At 40.4% G+C, this 21541-nt stretch overlaps 1 protein-coding gene across 2 annotated transcripts in view; it reads left to right on the plus strand.

The window, feature by feature from the left end:
* The window catches only part of PIMREG (PICALM interacting mitotic regulator), a 60660-nt gene that overhangs the window by 23602 nt on the left and 15517 nt on the right, over nucleotides 1–21541 (plus strand). For both annotated transcript variants that reach the window (XM_086954538.1, XM_086954537.1), the window contains exons 2-3: nucleotides 15184–15501; nucleotides 19312–19685. In XM_086954538.1, coding sequence (XP_086810664.1) covers nucleotides 15211–15501; nucleotides 19312–19685 — 665 coding nt within the window. In that variant the 5' untranslated portion in view covers nucleotides 15184–15210. The remainder of the gene's footprint in view (nucleotides 1–15183; nucleotides 15502–19311; nucleotides 19686–21541) is intronic.

The following is a 21541-nucleotide window of genomic DNA, read 5'->3' on the forward strand; positions in this document are numbered from 1 at the left end:
TACAACTGCCCTTGTGAATTTTAGGCAGAAATTAGGAAAGAGGCCGCCACTGGAATTAATTAAGATATATGAGGCCAAGTGCGTCAGTGTGGTTTTATACGGGGCAGGGATTTGGGGATATTGCAATGTATCGGAGATGCAGAAAGTAGAAAACACTTTTATCCGCTATATATTGGCGGTCCCTTGATCTACTTCAACTTTTGTTTGCCATACACAGCTGGGGCTGCAGTATATAACGGATAAAATAGGAGTCCAGCCACTTTTATTGTGGCATTGTATCTGGACGTCAACAAAAACCACATTTAATCAAAGTGTTATAAGAGATTCCCTTAAACTAGAGCAAGCCCTAGCTATTAGATGGCTGAAGTACATCAAAGATTTTATGACAGACTTGGGGCAGCCTGAATTTTTTAATAACCCATCACAGCTGAATAATATCTCTAGAAAAGATTTTAAAAAAGTGTATGCTACATTTGGACGAACGCAAATACGGGAGTGAAGCCTATAAGCCTACAGTCCGCCTAAACCAGATGATTCTTTCTTCTGCAGGAATGTAACCATATCTTACCTATCATGGAACAGGATATGATAGATTTGTATTGGTTTGATTTAGATTAGATTCTTTTAATCAGCTAGTTTCCTTCCTAACAATAAACGGTTGGTCAAAAAATTTAGGACCGTGCCCATGTGATGGTGCCCGCAGCCCAATCGACATACATATTGTTTTATTTTGTAAATATTATGGGGTATATAGAAAAAGTTGGATACTTCCAATTTACAAAAATGTGGGGTATGAGGCAATGTCGTCCGGCTTATCTGGCACTCCAATTATTGGAAAATGATTGTTATGCAAAAAAAATAGCACTATTGTTAAAAGCTGTAATTAAATTAAGGAAAACTATTTGAATTTTAAGAAACTGTATGATTTGTAAAAATTGTTTTTTAGATTATGAATTTTTTCATGGAGTAATGTATTTATAATTGTATTGGATATACGTGAAAAATATTAATATAAGAGTACGGGAGGTGCCCTTTAAAGCAAGGAATCCAAATAATTGTATTTTGTATTTGTGTGATATGCTTTAATTGTTTTTTATTACAAAATGAAAACCGAATGAAGTGAATTTTGAATAGTGTACCATGCATTTGACCGAGAAGTGAGAGGGCACAACCTGACCGTTCGTGTAAAAAGAGAAAAAATGTTTTTGGATAATCAGGTGTACCTAAGACCCGGGCTGAACACAGAGCCTATCGTAGGGTAATGAATGCTTCCTCATGCTGTGATGTCCAGGGAATAGGATCAGAATCCTCTTTAGTCATCAGGGAAAGAAGTGGCTTGTTAATGAGTGAAAAATTTGGGACCCACTGTCTACAGAAGAAGGTGAGACCTATTAGTGCTCTCACGTCTCTTTGGGTGGTTGGAGTAGGGAAATTCAAAATTGTCTGATTCCTGTCTGGTATAAGAGTGCGTCCCTCCATAGACAACAGGTGACCTAAATAAGTCACCTGTTTTCTACAATACTGCAATTTATCTTTGGATACTTTGTGGCCATGTTCAGCAAGGAATTTGAGGGTCATTAATGATTTCCAATTAAGAAGGAGAAACCCTTTATGAAAAGGGATGGGGTTATAAGTAGTCAAAAAATACAAGTTCCCTTTTCTTATAGTCTAGAAGAAGAGACTTACGTCTCTGGGGAGTTGCAGAAAGGGGCTTGGGGTGAGCCAATCAGCGTAACAAAGTTGTGAAGGGATCAACAAATTTACAACCAATTCAGTATGCATCAATGACCATCGTTTTACCACTCTGAAGTTAATAAGGATGTAACCACTCTAATGTGAATTGAATAAAAAAAGGAATTTTTTATTTTTGTATTATTCTCTGTTCATACCATCATACGGCACAAATACATACATTTATTCATAAAAAATATGTTAAAAACAATTGATAAAGCATTTTATCTCACAAAATCAAAATACAGTTAAAAAAGTTATTTTCAATACAACAAATTTATCACACAAACAGATTGTCGACGCGGCGTTTCGGTGATTTTTATGTCGTCACCTTCTTCAGGACAGTGTGTAAGTTAAAATCACTATAAATTTAAAAACACAGAAAAGGCATATGTTAACATTTGATGTATTGACTCAGTGGTAGAACAGAGTTAGACTGTAACCTTCATAGATTAACAAGCTATACATCCTATCTTCAGCGAAATTTGATTCATTGAATTTAAACTATACACTCGTTGACACTTTTTATGTTGAAAAACATTTTTTTACCAAAAAGCTCTATCGTTGTAAGGTTACTCTATTTGAAAAACAATCCTATACAATATTTGTGAATCCCACAACCTTCAGTTTGGTCTCACCCTCTATTTACATCCTTTCAGGCCTGTTATTGTGAGGCAAAGGGTTGGAGATACCTATTTTGCTTAAGTTATCACCTGTCGGTCATCCTAATGTGGATATTACAGCTCTTGCTTTGATTTAGGGTATGTTGACTTAATACATACCTCAATTTAAGCTGTTGCTTGGTCTGTCGCTTTTTTAAAAAATTGACGATATGTGACCTTTTCTGGGTTATCTCGGTTTCTGTGAAGTATTTAATAAAGATAGACCGGGTCATTAGATCACCTCGAGGTATTGTCTCTGGTTAATCTCTATGTACCTTATTAGTTAATTCTTTACCTTGCTTTAGTAAGCTTGTTCATGGATGGAGTGGGTCAATACTCTTCCGCTACTCCGTTGGTGTATGAAATCATAGTGCCTATCAGAAAATGCCATGTATTAGTCATTATGTTGGCCTTTTAGCAACCATTGTTCACCATACTAAATTTAATGTTATTTTCTCATTCAATTCCCTACATTATGGGGTGCAAAGAATAAGTACCTGGAATAGTTTGTAGGCGGGTCTTATGCAGAGGACGGTCTTCCTTTTCTACGCCCGGTATTTCGGTTAGAATTTTAATTTCTGGTCTTTAAGGAAACCGAGAAACGGAAATTGTAAATTTTACTGTGAATATTAAACGGGGCTTTTTATTTATTAGTTCCCTGTTCAAAGGTCGATTGTTCTTACCTGAAAGCGTGTCTGTTTAACAAAAACGCTCGCTCTTGCTTTTGTGGCGAAACTTCTCTTGGAAGCACAGGAAAGATTCTTTTTAATCTGAAAAAATCGGAGGGATAGCGATTTTTGGTAACTGGTACAGGTCAGTCCTATTTAGTTACCCACCAAAGCATTATTTTGGGCTTAGTTCTTCTATTGGGGGTTCGGGACAGAGTTCTACTTACTTGAATTGATTCTTCCTCGCGTTTTCCGGGCGTCTGCCGTGACCGTCTTGCCGATAGTGTTTATTCTCCACTTGGCTGTTCACATGCTTATATACGCCTCTTAATAGGTCAATTTTGACCAAATCATTGCACCTGTGTTTTTTTTTCCCAGACGGGCTCTATTCTCCCGTTGATTACGCTGTATTTTCAATCACTGTATACCGTTTAATTATTTTTTGCTTCGGGTTTGTTTACGCATTTATTCCTACTTTGGCAGTGAACCGCAAATGTTTTCTATTGGCGCAAATAGTATAGATTGCCACAGTGGGTTTACATTAAATATCGCCTCGAAAATTGATGTTATTATCTCATTTGCGGAAAAACGTATTCCTCGGGTAGGATGGGGCGGCCATTTTTAAAGGTGTTAAAGGTGTTATTACCGCTTGGGGTTCGTATCCGCTTTCATTCTTACTTTTGCAGTAAAACGCAATTGTTTACCATTGGCCCAAATAGTATAGTTTGCCACAGTGGGTTTACATTAATTATCGCCTCCAAGGTTGGTATGATAGCTCAATAGCGGCAATGGGTATTTCTTGGGTAAAAAGTGGCGGCCATCTTTAAAGGTGGTAAGATCTAGCGTATTCTACTTTGATGTAGTATTATTAAGACTGAATTCCTTAATGCGTTTATGGTATATTCTCTTTATTAGTTTTCACGCTGACTTTTTTGTTTATTTAGTGGCAATTTAGGTTTTCATTTTATTAAATTTTTTTGATAGTGATCATTTATTTGTTATTTCTTCTTAGGCTTTATGTTATTGGTCGAGAAGTTTTTATGGAATTCCCTGATCTTTAAAACAAAAATGTTCCTTAGATATACGGTCATTTATTGGATGTGGAATCCTCGTAATCAGGCTATTGGTGGAGGGGTTAGCCTAGAGCACTAATTTAGATATACCCATATGCTTAAAAAGGGAGATAAGGTGACGGTTTCTTTACAGCCTACCTTTTGGTCTTGTATTGTTCTGTTACTCCGTTTTAAGTTTGAGCAAAACTACATATTTTGATCCCACTTCATGGTTTAGAGAATCCTGTCCCACTCCTCCTTGCTGTTCAATCCGTTTTTGAAAGTGTTAAATTTGGACATATAGTACTGTTCTCTTTTTCTTCTTTTCATGTCCAAGTCACCTCCTCTGTTATTTAGTTTAACTACTTCAATGATGCACGATCTGAGATCCTCATCACTATGTTTCAGAATATCCCAGTGTTCAGCCAAATGGGCATTGGCCCGTTTTGATCTGATGGCTGATTTGTGCTCGTTGAGCCGCACTCTTATTTCTCTGGAGGTTCCCCTATATATGCTTTTTGGCAAGGACACTGTATCATATATATTACGTTTGGGGTCCTGCAGTTTACTAGTTCATTTTGTTGGTGAGTGACTCCGTTGTATGTAACTTTAGGTCCCTTTAGAATCTGACTACAGTTTTTACATGAACCACAGGGAAAGTTACCCACTGGGGTCTTTCCATCAATGGTTCTCATTTTGTTTCTTCTTTGGTCATCAGGGTATGTATGAACCAAACAGTTTTTAATTGTTTTGTTCCTGCGGAAAGCATATATTGGTTTTGGCAGGGGTGCGCTATTTTGGTTTTGAAGTAGGTTCCAATTCCTATTTATGAGGTTCTTAATTTTGTTACTTATATTAGAGAAATTTGTAACACACACTAGCTGTTGTTCTTTTTGTAGGGGTTCTGTTTTGGGCTCAAATATGCTATCTCTATTGAAATATTTGGCTCTTTTATATGCTTGCTTTACCATTTTTTTAGGATAGCCTCTTTCCAAAAACTTGTTAGTCAGGGTTAAAGCGTGTTTTTCGAATTCCTTTTTGTCTGTACAATTTCTTTTCACCCTTAAAAACTGGCCGAAGGGTATATTGTTTTTTTGGGTGGATGGATGGTAACTACCGTAATGTAACATTGTGTTACGGTCAGTGGGCTTACTAAAGAGTTCTACTTTTAGAAGACCTTCCGTATGTTTTATTTTTAGGTCAAGGAAGTTACAGCTCTGGTTACTATATGTGGAGGTGAATTTTAAATTCTTGTCTCCAAGGTTTATCCATTCGATAAATTCCTTTAGTTCATCCTCACTGCCTGACCATATGAAGAAAACATCGTCAATGAAACGATACCAGGTTTTAATGTTTTCAAAAAAAGGGGACATCTCATTGAATACGTGTTTCTCCTCAAAAGTTGATACGTAGAGGCAAGCTAGGCTCGGTGCGCAAGTTGCGCCCATACTAGTGCCCTTTATTTGTTTAAAAAGGTCTTCTTTAAACAAAAAAATGTTCTTTGTTAGAATGATATCTATGCAGTCTACTATAAATTGTGCATGTTCGGACAAATCTTCTCCACTTTTTAGAATATTCTCCATCATTATTTTCGTATCTTGCTGTGGGATGTTTGTGTATAGTGACTCTATGTTTAGAGTCACTAGCCACTCCCTATCCACATTGTAAGGTTTATTTCCGATTTTGCTAATTATATCTGTGGTGTCCTTAATATAGGCTTTTTGCTGGGTTACTAGGGGTTGAATGAACTTGTCCACGTACTGGCTCAAGGGTTCTGTTACTGAGTTAAGACTGGACACAATGGGTCTCATTGGTGGATCCCTAAGGTTTTTATGAACCTTAGGGAGCCCATAAATTGCAGGTATCACCGGGGTCTCGTTTTTTAGGAAATTGAATTCCTCTTGGTTTATAACTCCATCTTCTAGGGCATAATTTAGTCTGTTTGATATTGTCATTTTCAGATTGGACCATTCTTGTTTATTCGAGGATGCATAATGCAAAGGGTTTTTTAGCATTTCTTGCATTTTGGTTTCATACTTATGGGTGTCCATGATGACAATACTGCCACCTTTGTCACCAGGTTTTATTGTGATGTCTTTACATTCCTGCAAGGTTCCTAGTGCGTTTTTCTCATCTTTAGTGAGGTTGTATTTTATCCAAGATTTCTGTTTCAACAGATCTTCTAGTCCTTTCTCAATCACTTTTTCAAAGATGTCTACTTCCTTACTGACCATGGAGCCGGTAGGCATCCATTTAGATTTGGGCCTAAGACCTGACTTATTATCACTAGGGGGTTTTTCCTTCCCTTCGAAGAATTTGTTAAGCCTGATTTTTCTGAAAAAACTTTTTATGTCCCGCTGAAGATTAAATTTATCAACTGGTTCAGCGATGGCATATCCTAAACCTTTTTCCAGCAACCGCATTTCATCAGCGTTTAAGACTCTGCTAGATAAGTTTATGACTACTGTTTTAGTATCTAGTCCCAATTCTTTTGGCTGCGGGTCTTCATATATGGACGTGCTTGCCCTTGATTCTGAGGGTAGTAGTTCCTCCCTCTTGCTCTCCCTCTTGGGTTCGTATTTTGGTTGGTTTTGCGTCTGTCTAAAAAAGGCAGACTCTCTCTATTGGGTTTGTTGGCATTACTGTGACTATTATCCCTCGGGGCAGAGGTTTCAGGGTTGATTTCTGTTTCAGAGTCCGTACTCGTATAGGAACTTTCAGAGAAAGTGACTCCTCTCTTGGGACCATTTCTTCTAATAGTTTGCCACTTTTGCTTGTATTGAGACTCCTCTCTTTGTTTCTCGTAATAGTCTTTCTGGAGATAAGGGTAAGTTATTTCAGGTCTATACTTTTCTACGTCTTTTCTAACTTTATTACTTTTTTTGTTAGTTAGATAATCTCTGTATCCATCTAGGTCTCCCTGAATTTCTTCTAACTTACTTTTGGCGTCTTCTAATGATGTACTTTCTCTTAATTTTTTCTCCATTTCGTCTATTTCTTGTTTTTTTATAATTAGTGATCTTCCCACCTTTAAAGATGGCCGCCACTTTTTACCCTAGAAATACCCATTGCCGCTATTGAGCTATCATACCAACCTTGGAGGCGATAATTAATGTAAACCCACTGTGGCAAACTATACTATTTGGGCCAATGGTAAACAATTGCGTTTTACTGCAAAAGTAGGAATGAAAGCGGATACGAACCCCAAGCGGTAATAACACCTTTAACACCTTTAAAAATGGCCGCCCCATCCTACCCGAGGAATACGTTTTTCCGCAAATGAGATAATAACATCAATTTTTGAGGCGATATTTAATGTAAACCCACTGTGGCAATCTATACAATTTGCGCCAATAGAAACATTTGCGGTTCACTGCCAAAGTAGGAATAAATGCGTAAACAAACCCGAAGCCGAAATAATTAAACGGTATACAGTGATTGAAAATACAGCGCTAAGATGGCCGCCGTAATCAACGGGAGAATAGAGCCCGTCTGGGAAAAAAACCACAGGTGCAATGATTTGGTCAAAATTGACCTATTAAGAGGCGTATATAAGCATGTGAACAGCCAGTGGAGAATAAACACTATCGGCAAGACGGTCACGGCAGACGCCCGGAAAACGCGAGGAAGAATCAATTCAAGTAAGTAGAACTCTGTCCCGAACCCCCAATAGAAGAACTAAGCCCAAAATAATGCTTTGGTGGGTAACTAAATAGGACTGACCTGTACCAGTTACCAAAAATCGCTATCCCTCCGATTTTTTCAGATTAAAAAGAATCTTTCCTGTGCTTCCAAGAGAAGTTTCGCCACAAAAGCAAGAGCGAGCGCTTTTGTTAAACAGACACGTTTCAGGTAAGAACAATCGACCTTTGAACAGGGAACTAATAAATAAAAAGCCCCGTTTAAAATTCACAGTAAAATTTACAATTTCCGTTTCTCGGTTTCCTTAAAGACCAGAAATAAAAATTCGAACCGAAATACCGGGCGTAGAAAAGGAAGACCGTCCTCTGCATAAGACCCGCCTACAAACTATTCCAGGTACTTATTCTTTGCACCCCATAATGTAGGGAATTGAATGAGAAAATAACATTAAATTTAGTATGGTGAACAAGGGTTGCTAAAAGGCCAACATAATGACTAATACATGGCATTTTCTGATAGGCACTATGATTTCATACACCAACGGAGTAGCGGAAGAGTATTGACCCACTCCATCCATGAACAAGCTTACTAAAGCAAGGTAAAGAATTAACTAATAAGGTACATACAGATTAACCAGAGACAATACCTCGAGGTGATCTAATGACCCGGTCTATCTTTATTAAATACTTCACAGAAACCGAGATAACCCCGAAAAGGTCACATATCGCCAATTTTTTAAAAAAGCGACAGACCAAGCAACAGCTTAAATTGAGGTATGTATTAAGTCAACATACCCTAAATCAAAGCAAGAGCTGTAATATACACATTAGGATGACCGACAGGTGATAACTTAAGCAAAATAGGTATCTCCAACCCTTTGCCTCACAATAACAGGCCTGAAAGGATGTAAATAGAGGTTGATACCAAACTGAAGGTTGTGGGATTCACAAATATTGTATAGGATTGTTTTTCAAATAAAGTAACCTTACAACGATAGAGCTTTTTGGTAAAAAAATGTTTTTCAACATAAAAAGTGTCAACGAGTGTATAGTTTAAATTCAATGAATCAAATTTCGCTGAAGATAGGATGTATAGCTTGTTAATCTATGAAGGTTACAGTCTAACTCTGTTCTACCACTGAGTCAATACATCAAATGTTAACATATGCCTTTTCTGTGTTTTCAAATTTATAGTGATTTTAACTTACACACTGTCCTGAAGAAGGTGACGACATAAAAATCACCGAAACGCCGCGTCGACAATCTGTTTGTGTGATAAATTTGTTGTATTGAAAATAACTTTTTTAACTGTATTTTGATTTTGTGAGATAAAATGCTTTATCAATTGTTTTTAACATATTTTTTATGAATAAATGTATGTATTTGTGCTGTATGATGGTATGAACAGAGAATAATACAAAAATAAAAATTCCTTTTTTTATTCAATTAACATTAGAGTGGTTACATCCTTATTAACTTCAGAGTGGTAAAACGATGGTCATTGATGCATACTGAATTGGTTGTAAATTTGTTGATCCCTTCACAACTTTGTTACGCTGATTGGCTCACCCCAAGCCCCTTTCTGCAACTCCCCAGAGACGTAAGTCTCTTCTTCTAGACTATAAGAAAAGGGAACTTGTATTTTTTTGACTAGGGTCATTAATGATGCCTGTCGGGCCAAATGGGTAGTGTCTGCTGCTAACAAAATGTAGTCTACATATTGAATAAGAGCCACTCCCTCTGGGAGATAGATCTGGTCAAGTTGTTTTTTCAATGCTTGGCTGTAAATGCTCGGACTTTCTGTATCGCCCTGAGCGGCGCGACAAAATCTATACGATCTGTTTATTAGGGTGAAGCCAAAAAGAAAACGTGAGTCCTCATGAATACGGATGGAAAATAAGGCTTTTTTCAAATCTATGACCGTAAAGGCTTTAGCTGTAGGTGGAATCATAGTGAGGATAGTAGTTATGTTGGAAACTACTGGAAATTGTGGTACTACGATCTCATTAATGGCCCGCAAGTCAATCACAAATCTGTACACCTTTTGATGTGTAGCTGATCGTTTTAATACCGGCAAAATGGGGCTGTTGCAGACGTTGGAAGGAACCTGTTCCACCACGCCAGCCCAAATGAGGTCTGTTACAACTGCTTGTAGTGCAAGCTCTCCCTCTTTAGATATATTATACTGTGGTAATCTAGGCAAGGGTGCACCTTACCTGACAGTAATGTGAACTGGTGGCATCTGAATAGTACCAACATCCGTATCAGTAGTGGCCCATAAGGTGGTTGGGATGGTATCTAAATCTTCCTTAATGTCGGGAAGTTGGAGTAGCTGTACAGACAGTTGGCACAGTAAAACATTGTCATACAGAATGACTCTTAACATTATCTGGGGAACATCTGATAGTGGCACGGTAATGTTCTTCTTCTGCGCTTTTGTATTGGCTCTCATAGTATTGTGCCATGGTCAGTATTGTCGCTAGTGTTGCTGCTGACCAGTTACTTTCACTGACCATAAGCCTGTTCCCCACTACTGGTAATAGCCCTTTAACAAAAGTCTGGATGAGTAAGTGGTGGCCAGTTTTGGTGGCCACATCCTGACCACTGAAGTCGGTGTATGCTTTTCCAAGTCTCCTAAAATAATCAGAGACAGATCCATCTATATTCTGTTTGCAAGCATTGAGAAGGGTCCAATTTACCTTTCTCTCTGGAGCGAGAGATTTTAGTTTGGCTAACAGTCTTTTCGGCAGCGCTAATATGTCTTCATGTGACTTTTCACCAGGTTTTCTCTCTTTTTCCCATGTATCCAGGTCTTCCCATCTACCCCGGAAAGCTGCCCGATCGTTAACATATCTAAGCGGTTTCCAAAGCTCGGCTGGCAATATAAGACTAAAAAAATTGAGTGATGTCAATTAGCGTTAAGGTATAAGTGTTCAGTATCAGCTGGACACTCTCATAGAACCCCGTAGGATTCTTTCTGATGTCAGGTATATCTTTCCGTAACTGTAACATCTCAGCCTTTGTACAAGGAGTATATACAAAGCTAAACATTAATCTGGCGCAGGCATTTGGGTCATCTGGGGTATTTTGGACTGTTCCAGTACCCCGCAGAGGAACATAGATGGGGGCAGCCTCTTTGACTGGCATCTGAACGATACTCTCTGGTTGACTATCGGAATGTAAAGTAGTTTTTATTACTGCTAGAAATGCATCTGTCATTTTTCGTAGACTCTCCATCGTGTAAGCATCAATATAGTTTCCGGAAATCAAACTGTATTTCCACGCTTTGGTCTTCCTGTTTGGCCACAAGGTGGTAAGCCATTCTTTCTAAAAAATAGCTCTTTCTTGTCGAATGTACCTGGCCCTCTGCTGCGGCGTGGATGTCCAAAGGGGAGGCACAGTCAGTAATTAGTTTGTAGGCTATACGATCTTTTGTTTTCTTTTCCTCGTCCCCGAGTCTAGGGGAATGTGACCTTTTATACTCGCCCGGGTCAGAATCATAACTGCCATCTGAATCGCTAACCTCCTTTCGGAGTCCCTTTCTGTCACATTGCTTTACGATTTTAGGAATAACTACAGGGGCAAGGGTTTTAGCCTCTGGGTCATGTATCGCCACCTGAGCCGGTGGGATTGGGGCGTCAGGAATGGGGGCGTTCTGGGCGGGTGCTGGCTGAGGCTGTATCAATTGCCGTGTCTCATATTAAGCGGGAGGTCTAAAAAGCAACATAGCATCATATTCGTAAATTTTTGGGAGCAGTAAGGGGTACTGTCCTGTCGCGTTAAGTCTGTGTTCCCTATCACACTCTTCTAGATTTCTATTTCTTGTACTCGAAGAGCCGCCATTTCCTGTTGAGCAGTTTTTCTGAGAGTCTTATTCTCTATTTCTTTTCGCCATAGACCAAAGAAATGAAACATACTCGTTCGCACCTTCCTTCTATGCAACTGCTCTTCCAAATATGTACGTTTAGGTACCTCAAAAGAACCAAATTCGGGCCATTGTAATTCAGCATTATTTTTAGTTTTTTTTCCGCCACAATTTAGTGTAAATTATACCGGAAATACCATATTTGATGTACATTTCTTTGTAAGGGGTCCCCTCTGGAGGGACTGGCTGGCTTTCTTTTAATACGTCCTGACTGTTTAAGCAACAACAGAGTTTACAAAACTTACTAGAAACAGGCATGTTTACTGTACTTAAATAATATTTCTTTCAGAAACTAGACAGTTCACAACCAGGAACACATTACCTGTCCTTCGGTCTTTGTAAAGATCGAATCAGAAACTATTAATTAAAACAGAAAAACAGACACATGCATGCGTAACTGAATCAGTATAAGAAATATTTTTATGTCGCTTCAAGCGACCCTACCAGAATACCTGACTTGTTTCTCCACTCCTTGGTGGTTCTCCTCCTTATTTTCCAGAAAGACTAGATAGACCAGAAATGGATTCCAGTTAGGACCGGGGCCCCTGTAGTCGAAGACACCATCGAAGGAAGGAGATGCTGACGACGTTGGCTGCGGAGACTCAATTCTGCTTTCCACAGGCGCACTCGTCAGTTACTGATCTTCCCCTCCTCTCTGGATCGTCAAGCTGAGACCACCGAGTCTCTCATGGTGCCCCACGTTGATGCGCCAATTGAAAAACCAGGGGGTCTCAAAGGAAGACCACCCAGCGGTGCAGGGAACATCCAAGTCCGCAGCTTCCTCCAAGTACGTTAAAAAATGGGAGACCACACCACTGGGAGTCCATGAACACGGGTTTATTAATCTCATACAGGAATCTCTAGAGATGGAAAAGTGTCTGTGACCCACTGGGGGTAGGTAATGGGAGACTGATCGACTTGCAAGGAGCATGCAGCATCCTTTATAGGACGTGGACACTCCCCTCGCAAGAGAAGGAACGCAGAAAGTCCATATAGCTTGCGGGGATGGAGATGCATGTCACCTGCCCTTTGTCACGGAGCTTGATGCAGGAATAGGGCAGTCTAAGCTTTTGGCACATCACCTGCCTCTTGCCGCGTAGTTGGAACAGGAATGGAACCCGCAGACGAGGTTATCTGCCATCTCAACATTCCTGGCACATTTTAGCATGGGTGCGGTAAAAAGGTCCGCTCAAGGTGCAGGTCGACATGTACGTGGTCAGTGAAACCAAGTTGAAATGGACGCTGTAGTCACAAAATGGTGGGGCTCATGGCAACTTACAGATTCAGGTTTCACACAAGTTTGTACACAAGAAATGTCCTTGATAAAGGAAAGGGGTCACCAAACGGATGTCTCTTTGCCTCATGACCCACTTCTTTTCTGCCAGCTTATGGTCTATTCTCACAAGAAAAGTCTCTAATCTTTTTGTGAAATGGCTACGTACCGGCCCCCTCCCCCCGCACCCGCTTTTTTTTGGGGGGGATGAAAAAGCCACCATTGTTGGTCTTACAGCCTTGTGTAAGGAGCAAGGCTGCTAGACAGCTGAAACTTGTCTGATGGCTGCTGTCCTTCAAAATGCGCCAGTAACTTATTCATACCCCGGTGAAGTTGAAAATGATTGCACTGAGGTTACGGACTACCAAGGAACCCAGCAGCAACTATAGATGGATGGACAGACAGACAGACATCTCAAGAAACCCTGTGAGGGAAGATTGACTGGATACACTTTACTGAATCAGCTGGTGTCAGTGCTACAAAGTATCCCTTGAAGCAGTGAGCAGTCGCAGTTTTCAGTCCAATGCGCGCAACAGAGAGGCGCTTCGTATCTTATTGAAACATTCCTGTCAGAGCGTAGGGGGGCACTGGAGAATGGGTCCGTTCATTGTACTAGGACAGCCCGCTTTAACAGAGAAGACGTTGGCGCAACAGTGTTCAGCGAAGCAATAGATATTGCTACCTTAAAGAGAAAGCTTACAATATTTAATAAAACCGAAACCATTGCCGTGTAATATCTGGTAAGTACTATAGTTATAGAGGTATTGGTAGCGAAAACAAGAGGGTGATTTACTACTCTGCAGAGATTGGTTTGGATGGGATTAACTCCTGATTGGTGGTCGTATAGTGATATTATTGGCCTACTGAAGCAGTGACGTTCTATGTATTACTTGTTATTGAGTGTTTCTTCATCCATGTTGTGTATTGTTTACTTTCTGGCTGCTTAAGTTTAACAATAAAGAAGCCCTGTCCTAATCCAGCATCTGTTCTTCTAATAGATTCTGGCTTCCATGCCTAACCCTCTGCACATATCGCTCTTTCTCATCACCAACTTCACATCTTCTTCTCACAGTAACACCATATCTACAGCCCTCTTCTTCTTGACATATATTTCCGCTGTTTGACTCTGTGGATCACCACTTACTAGTCTGTTCTCTCTAAACGACCATTATCGTGAGTTACTAGGAGACTCTAGTCCACTTGCGGACGCTCTGAATCCAGTGCTGGCCTATTGCTGATTCTCTGTGGGCCATCAGGGAGAGGCCAAATGAGACAAAGTCAAAAGTTTTCAGAGGCTGAGTTCAGAGGTGGTAGGCCAGTCTGAATTCAGTGCCAAGGTGTCTGGCAGCTAAGGGTTTCTAGGGATGATGCAACTGAGAATGAGTCTTATCCTAACAACGAGGTATGAAAAAGGTCAATGGTTTGGGTAGTGGGCTGTGTTTGCCAGCTCTTTGATTGCTTGCACTGCATGTGCTTCTTGCAGCTAAGAATGAATGGCATTCTTAGAATACTCTTTTGCTAGGTGTGGGATTCACGTAGACCGTTTAAAGGCATACTGGCTAGTAGGGCCAACGCTACATCTTTAGACCTGCTTCTGCTTGTTGCAAATCACAGGTTGAAATAAAAGCAGGTGACCGGCCCAATATTACTTTAAAACAATGTAACCCACCGCCTTGAGAAAGTCTAATGCTTTACATGCAGCACAGGGGGAAACACTTTTAAGCATTGGTTTGCACCTCACCTTTCTCATATTGTTTATTCCTGGCTGACCAGGCCAATCCAAGAGGTAGCTGGACAAGAGGCCACTGAAAAGGCCTACTTTAACAGATTAAGCATCAATAGAGCAAACCTTTAACGAAAATATGTATTCCATCTAGTTCTAATTGTTTGTAATGATTTAAATATCCGCACCTGCAGACAGGCGGCGACAAGTTGGATGGGTGCCGCATCAAACATTTTAATATGCAGGGGGATAAAATTTGATAGCGGTAGAAAGCTTACTTATATAAGTGGGCAAAGACTGAAGGCTTGGTGCCACAAAGGAACTAAGTGAAATTTTAAGAACTGAAAAAGTTTTTTAAATGAAACGTGTTTTATATGCTTTATGGTTTGTGAAAACCAAATAAAGTTATTTTTGACTGACTAATTGTTTGTGATAAAATGTATTTAGATCATAGAATGACAAGCTGTGTGGAATTCCATACACACTAATTATTTTATCATCTTATTAGGGAAGTAGTCATATTAAAAGGGAAGAGATGACCTCCGTGTTGCAGAGTGTTGGGACAACTGTCGGTTGGAGAAGCCACAGGATTCTCGAAGACTTTGATGAAAATGACAGCCCGGCACCGGATAAATTTCGAAAGAAACCTTCCTCCAGCTCTCTCAACTCTCTCCGAATGTCTTTGAGGAAGAGGATGCCTTTGAAGCCGGTGCAAGTCAATATAAGTGAGAACCCAACTTGGGAAAGTTTAGAATTTAAAGAGAATCAACGCCCCCTGCAGACAATGAGAAGAACAGCTAAAAATGCTTTTGGGAACGTGTCTCAGGTAATTTTATTTTGATAAAGTGCCATAAGCAATCGATGCTCCGTTTGCTTGTCTGCAATGTGAATGGATTTGTTTGTGAATGGATTTTGTCTGTGTACACATGATCACTGTCTCAAAATCTACAACCGATGGAGAGTTGGGTATTCTCCTGGTCGCAATGTAACGCCAGTTGGGAAATCTTAACAGGCCTTCCTGATCCAATACTTCTCTGGACCTGATCCTGTGGCTTGAGTAATCAAATGAATGTTAGGCGGTGATTCCAATGTAAAACAATAAACAACCACTCATATACTTGTAGAAAATAATCCTAGCAAATCCGAAATTAATTACGTTTTCAGAAATCAACATGTAGAAATAGAATGTCCTTCAAAACGGTGAGACACCCCTTACTTTTAAATTGATAAATGACTTCAACAATAATTTAATATCCTCTCTTTTTCACAGAGTAGTAGAGTTTTTTTTTTCAATCTAATCCTGCTTGGATATGTAATTTAAAAACAATATGAATACCAACATGAGGAGGAAAGACGCTTGAGTCAAATGGTACTAATTTACTGGGGCGCTGATCTTCCTTCGAAACCTCTGCTCTTCTTTTGTATGTCAGTGAGTGCTTGGAGGAGCACACCCATGGAATGCGCTAAATTGCTTTGTAACGATAATGTGTGTGCACTATACACCTGGGATAACTTGGGATAGACTCGAGTCTTGGAAAATGTTAATATTCTCAATCTGCCTTTTTCTTATTGGTTACTTGCTCATGAAAGTCATTAGAGCAGTGGAATGTTGAGAGCTCCATTGAAGATAGTGGTGTAGCTCCAGGCCTATAATGGATGATATGAGCATGGAGCTCCAACAATCCAATGCTTGTCTTTGTTTCTTGATTTTTAATTTAGAACATTCTACCCTAAATGGACGTAACCTTCTAATAGCCATTATAGCCTTTCTGCCTCAGGCTATACCTGTTGTTAAAGGCCTTCTCCCTCATTAACGACCCTTGCCTGCAGCTCAACCGTATAACCCTGGTTTAGAGCCTATAACAACCAGTATATCCCTTGGCCGTGGGCTATAAGGGTTTAAGATATGACTTCCTAGATTGGTGAATAATGAGGATCTTGAAATATTGACAGATGACCCTGTGTTGGGCAAGCTAACATTTTAGTAATTTATTTTAAATTGGTCCTGCTACTTGTAGAAGGATGACTTACATGCCTTTGCTTATGTGATGGTATTTAGCAGGGATAAGGGACTCCCATAAACATGCACTTGCCATCATATATACTTGAATATCTTTGTCTGGTGCTGCAGAACATCTAACATTGTTCTGTTCCTCAGTGGCAGTTTAATTCCTGCAATGACTTGCTAAAGTTATCCCTGTCCGCAGTATGTTCGAGGTATTCAAATCTGGAGGACATGCACTTGAAGTGAGAATGTAGGAAAGATTACCAGGGTCATTTAGTCTGCAACAAATTGCCAAGGGCATATTTGTCCATTCCCACAGTTGCATCTTAATGAGCACCAACGCTTTATACTGCTTTGCTTACAATATAGATTGCATTTTGTGGCTGCAGCCCACGAAATAGGGTTGGGTTCACCACCTCTGCATTTTATTCGTTCGTGGACTGTCTCCTGATCAATCTTCTTTACCGCAATTTTAGAAATAATCCCAATGATTTCTTTCATGAAGAAACCAAAAGCTCATATTTTCAGCTTTTCCTTAATAACTAAAAGAGACTATAGTGTGAACAAGTGCTCATATAAAAACCTCAGAAATATAGCCTAATTTCACTATTTGACCTACAGATGTGGTAGGTATCTTTGGCAAAATCATTCTTTATGACAAGCGTGATGAATCCATTACGCTCTACTAATATAGCTGTACTAATTTTGGGTTGTATGATAGAGGCACGCATGGTTAAACTATGCGTGCCTCTACCACACAGCCCAAACCACAAATGCGTCTTAACCACACATTCCTTCACCATGCATACCTTTACCGCGCAATTTTGTGGTATAGGCCTGAATGGTAAAGAGGTATGTGTGGCTATGGTCGCAACTATCCCGTCTCCTCCCCCAACCCCTACGCTGTCCCTAAAACCCTGCCCCTTTACAATCACTCCCCCGACCCCCAACCTCACGCTGCCCCTAAAACTATCCCTGCCTCTTTACTTAAACCACCCTGACTCCACCCCCCCCGCGCTGACCCTTAAACTATTCCAACCCCGTCCACTGCGCTGAAACCTACCCACACCCTCAGCCCTAAAAACGACCCAGACTATCCATTCTCCTCCCGCTGCCCTAAGGACTAAACCCTGCTCTTTTGCATACACTAACCCCACCCCCGCGCCGCTCCTAAAGCTACTCCAACCCCTTCAACTCTCCTGAAACCTACCCAGACCCCAGCCCTAAAAACTACCCAGACTATCCATTGTCCTCCCACTGCCCTGAGACCTAACCTGTTACCCCAGCCCTAAAAATTACCCAACTACCTATTCCCCTCCCACTGCCCTAGGACTAAAACCCTGCCCCTTCCATACTCTACCCTGTCCCCCACACCTGCGCTGTCCCTAAAACTACTCCAACCCCCTTCCACTATCCTGAAACAGACGCCGACACCCCCAGCCTAAAAAACTACGCCGACTACCCATTCTTCTCCCACTGCTCTGATACCTACCCTGATTTCCCCCCCCCCCCCGCCCTAAAAACGACCTAACTACCTATTCCCTTGCGCTAAGGCATAATAAAACCCTGCCCCATTACATACATTAGACCAACCCAACTCCTGCTCTGTCCCTAAAACTACCCTAACCCTCCCACCCCTCCAGCCCTCCCATCCCTTAAAACGACTCCCCCCGGCTCCACACTGCGTCTCTATATGGCGTCTTCCTACTTCGGCACCACAGCAGCTAAACCACACATATGCATGGATAAGACACTTGCGTGGTTAAGGCAAGCGTGGTTGAGCTTGCGAAGTCGGAACACGCGTAGTTAAGACTGCGGTGTTCCGGCTGTTTTCCCTAATTTTGCAAACCCAGACCTAAATCATTCTCGGTAATAATTGCATCACCACAGCAGATGTCAAAGATTTACATTTAATCTCTTGATCTACCTTGTTTTTAAAAGCAGCATTCAGATTTATTTTTAACAAGTATTAATCTCAAAATGTGTTAGTCCCCCCTCAAGCTATTCATTTGAAGTACTTAGCCTTGTTGAGATGAAGAACTTTAGACCAAATGCATGCTACTGTTTATTTCGATGTCATTATTTATTTTCATGCTATTGCAACATGGCATAAGCCCTTTTAACATGGGGCAGAAAAAATAAAAAAAACTTAATAGGGATTGACTATGCCATGTAAATAAGCACTGGAAGTATTTGTGTTTAGTTTGTTGTCTAGAAATGGAGTTTGTTTTGGTAACCCGTTTCTTTGGCATGGTAGGAGTTTTCTACGAATAAATCACGCTGCTTACACTTCTCAGCTCGTTTGTAAAACCTATCCTTTGGATTGCATTGTTTTTGTAATTTTATACTGCATGATGAAAATGCCTTTCATTATGTAAACTATAAAATGTTGTTTATTTTCCCTGCCCCAAAATCGCTTTAATTTCTGTTTCACTACTCAATGATCCCACCCTTCAAACCTGCCATTTTGTTTTGCACCTCGTTTCGTGCCTTTGTGCTCAGGTTATTCCATACCTTCTTTGCTGGTGTCATCCAGTCCTGGTCTGTTCAATATACTGTTTCCGTGGATCAAGACTTGTTTTCATTTGCCCTAAGTAAGTGTAATATGCATCATGTTTTTCTTTATTGTAGAAAATTCAGAAAAATTGCCAGAGCCAGAGTAAGTATTTGGTGGCCTCTCCAGTGAAAGCGAAAACTGTTGGGCATAAAAGGAGTGTCTCCGGCAGTGGTGCAAAGCAAAGTTCTTCTCCTCAAACCCCCTGCCGCAGGAGCAGCAAGCCAGCCACAGCCGCCACCCCGAAGTCCGCCTCCAGGTCCACTCCCAAGTCCAATAAGAGGATCTCTCCTCAATCTGGAACCGCCAAGAAGCGAAACAACTCTGAGCGGAAAGAATGGAGGAGCTTGGCACATTGGGTTGGGAAAGACGGTCTCTCTCTTCGGAGGTCGATGAGAACAGCAGCATTGAAGAGCCCCTATTCCTCACCTACTGCGGTCAGTAGGAGGAGGTAAGTGAACAACAGCCTAAGGGACCGGGATCACCTATAGGACCCCCCCTTCTCTAAACTAGTTATTACTCTGTAAGTCAATACATTGCCTGTCTAGCTTGACCGAACAAGCAATAGTCAACAATGAGAATAAATATGCGTTGTAGTCTCAGAATTTTCATCTCTGAATTAAATGGTGGTGATAGAATATTCTACTTGTAACTACAGCCGTTTATCGACATGCGTGCAAAGTCATATGTAATGGCAGATACATTAGGTCTTTGATGATATCACGTGATGGCGCTAATGATATGCATGAAGTTAAACATTTTAAATTTTCTGTGTGAAGTCAAGAGCATTGTAAGTCGAAAATACATTTTTGATCATATCCATATCTTTCTTTCAACTGAAAGTTAGCAATTTTCTAACCTGTTTTTATAATGAAGAATGGTGCGTTTTCTCGGTTGAGAATAATAAATGTATTCCAGTGAATTTGATAGGGTTTGTAACACCTTACCTCTTCTCCCTCCTGCATTACAAAAGGTATAGTGCAAAGGCCTAAACCACTCTTGATTATCTATGACCACAGGACATGATGTGTTTCCATGCCCAGCTTTGTGAGGTGCATAACCAGTACCTATGCGCTCAGTACCCGTATGACATGGTTTCGGGTCATGCCATGTATTAAGAACATGCACTAGTATTGCAAGTCGTGTGGCTGTGTTATGTTAGTATTAGGCAAATGTGAAAACATCAAGCCATGCCCAGTAGCATTGCCAATCATATATTTTTATTTTGCAGTCTGGGGGTGGAGTCGCTGGGTGAAGGGTAGGAGGAGGGTGTTGGAGAGTTAGTGACCTGAAGTTGGATCAGCTTTCCCATGTGAGTATTTACACGACAATACATGTAATAGGAAACCTAAGAATTGCAAACCCCCTCCCGCCATTGGGACCTTCCATCTGAATTCAGTCACTCAAAATGTCTTGCTACAAAGGGAATTTCCACCCCTCTGTTCCTGTCTCCTGGTCATCCCTGGGAGTAGAATTTCTTTACTCCACTTACCCAGCAAATTTTGTTTACAATCCGGTCTTAAATTCTACATTTTTTCAATATACCTAGTAACCGCTGATGAAGCAAAAGTGTTGAGTCCTCTGCAGTCAATCTGATATCGAGCTCAAGTTTGCAATTGGTCAGAAAATCCAACTGTGCAACATCTTATAAAATATTTATTTGTAGTTGTTTCTGGAAAAACACACACAGATTTACATCTAATTGAAACCGATGTGCAAATCGTGAAGGCCAAGAATTTTGATCTTTGGTGGTTTTGACTGTGAGCTAAAGTTCCCTAATTGGAGTGTGAAATGGAACTTTTGGTGATTCCCTTAACCCTTTTCCCATTTTGTCACCAATGTGCACAATACTTTCCAAATATCAAACTCCTGAATGTATACCCTTTTTCAAAAATCAAAAAGGGCTCATGATCAATTCTTTTTTTAATTTATTTTTTCTCATGGGCCAGTGGATTCAACTTGTATTTCTCACGCCAGTTTTCAGATATCTTATATTTAGTAGGACATTTGAATGTTGTGTGCTCCAAGACAGGTGGCTCAGGGCTGAAAATAGCTGGCTGGGCCTTCTGCGCTGACAATCCAGTTTGTCTTTCTGTTTCTCCCCTTTTAATTTAGAACATTCTACCCTTCCTCGGTGATATGTTACCGGTATGGCTCTCTGCTATAAGACTATATTCATCCCCATTATTCTTATTTCTAGCTAATGGAGTAACTTAATAAAGCTTACACAATGGAGCACATGTGCCTGTTAAAGGTGATAAGTGTCTGTTTTTCTTTTAATTTGCAATGAGATAGAGAGACTTCTTT

The sequence above is a fragment of the Lissotriton vulgaris genome, chromosome 2_1, assembly GCF_964263255.1.
Source record: "Lissotriton vulgaris chromosome 2_1, aLisVul1.2, whole genome shotgun sequence".
Classification (NCBI taxonomy): Eukaryota; Metazoa; Chordata; class Amphibia; order Caudata; family Salamandridae; genus Lissotriton; species Lissotriton vulgaris.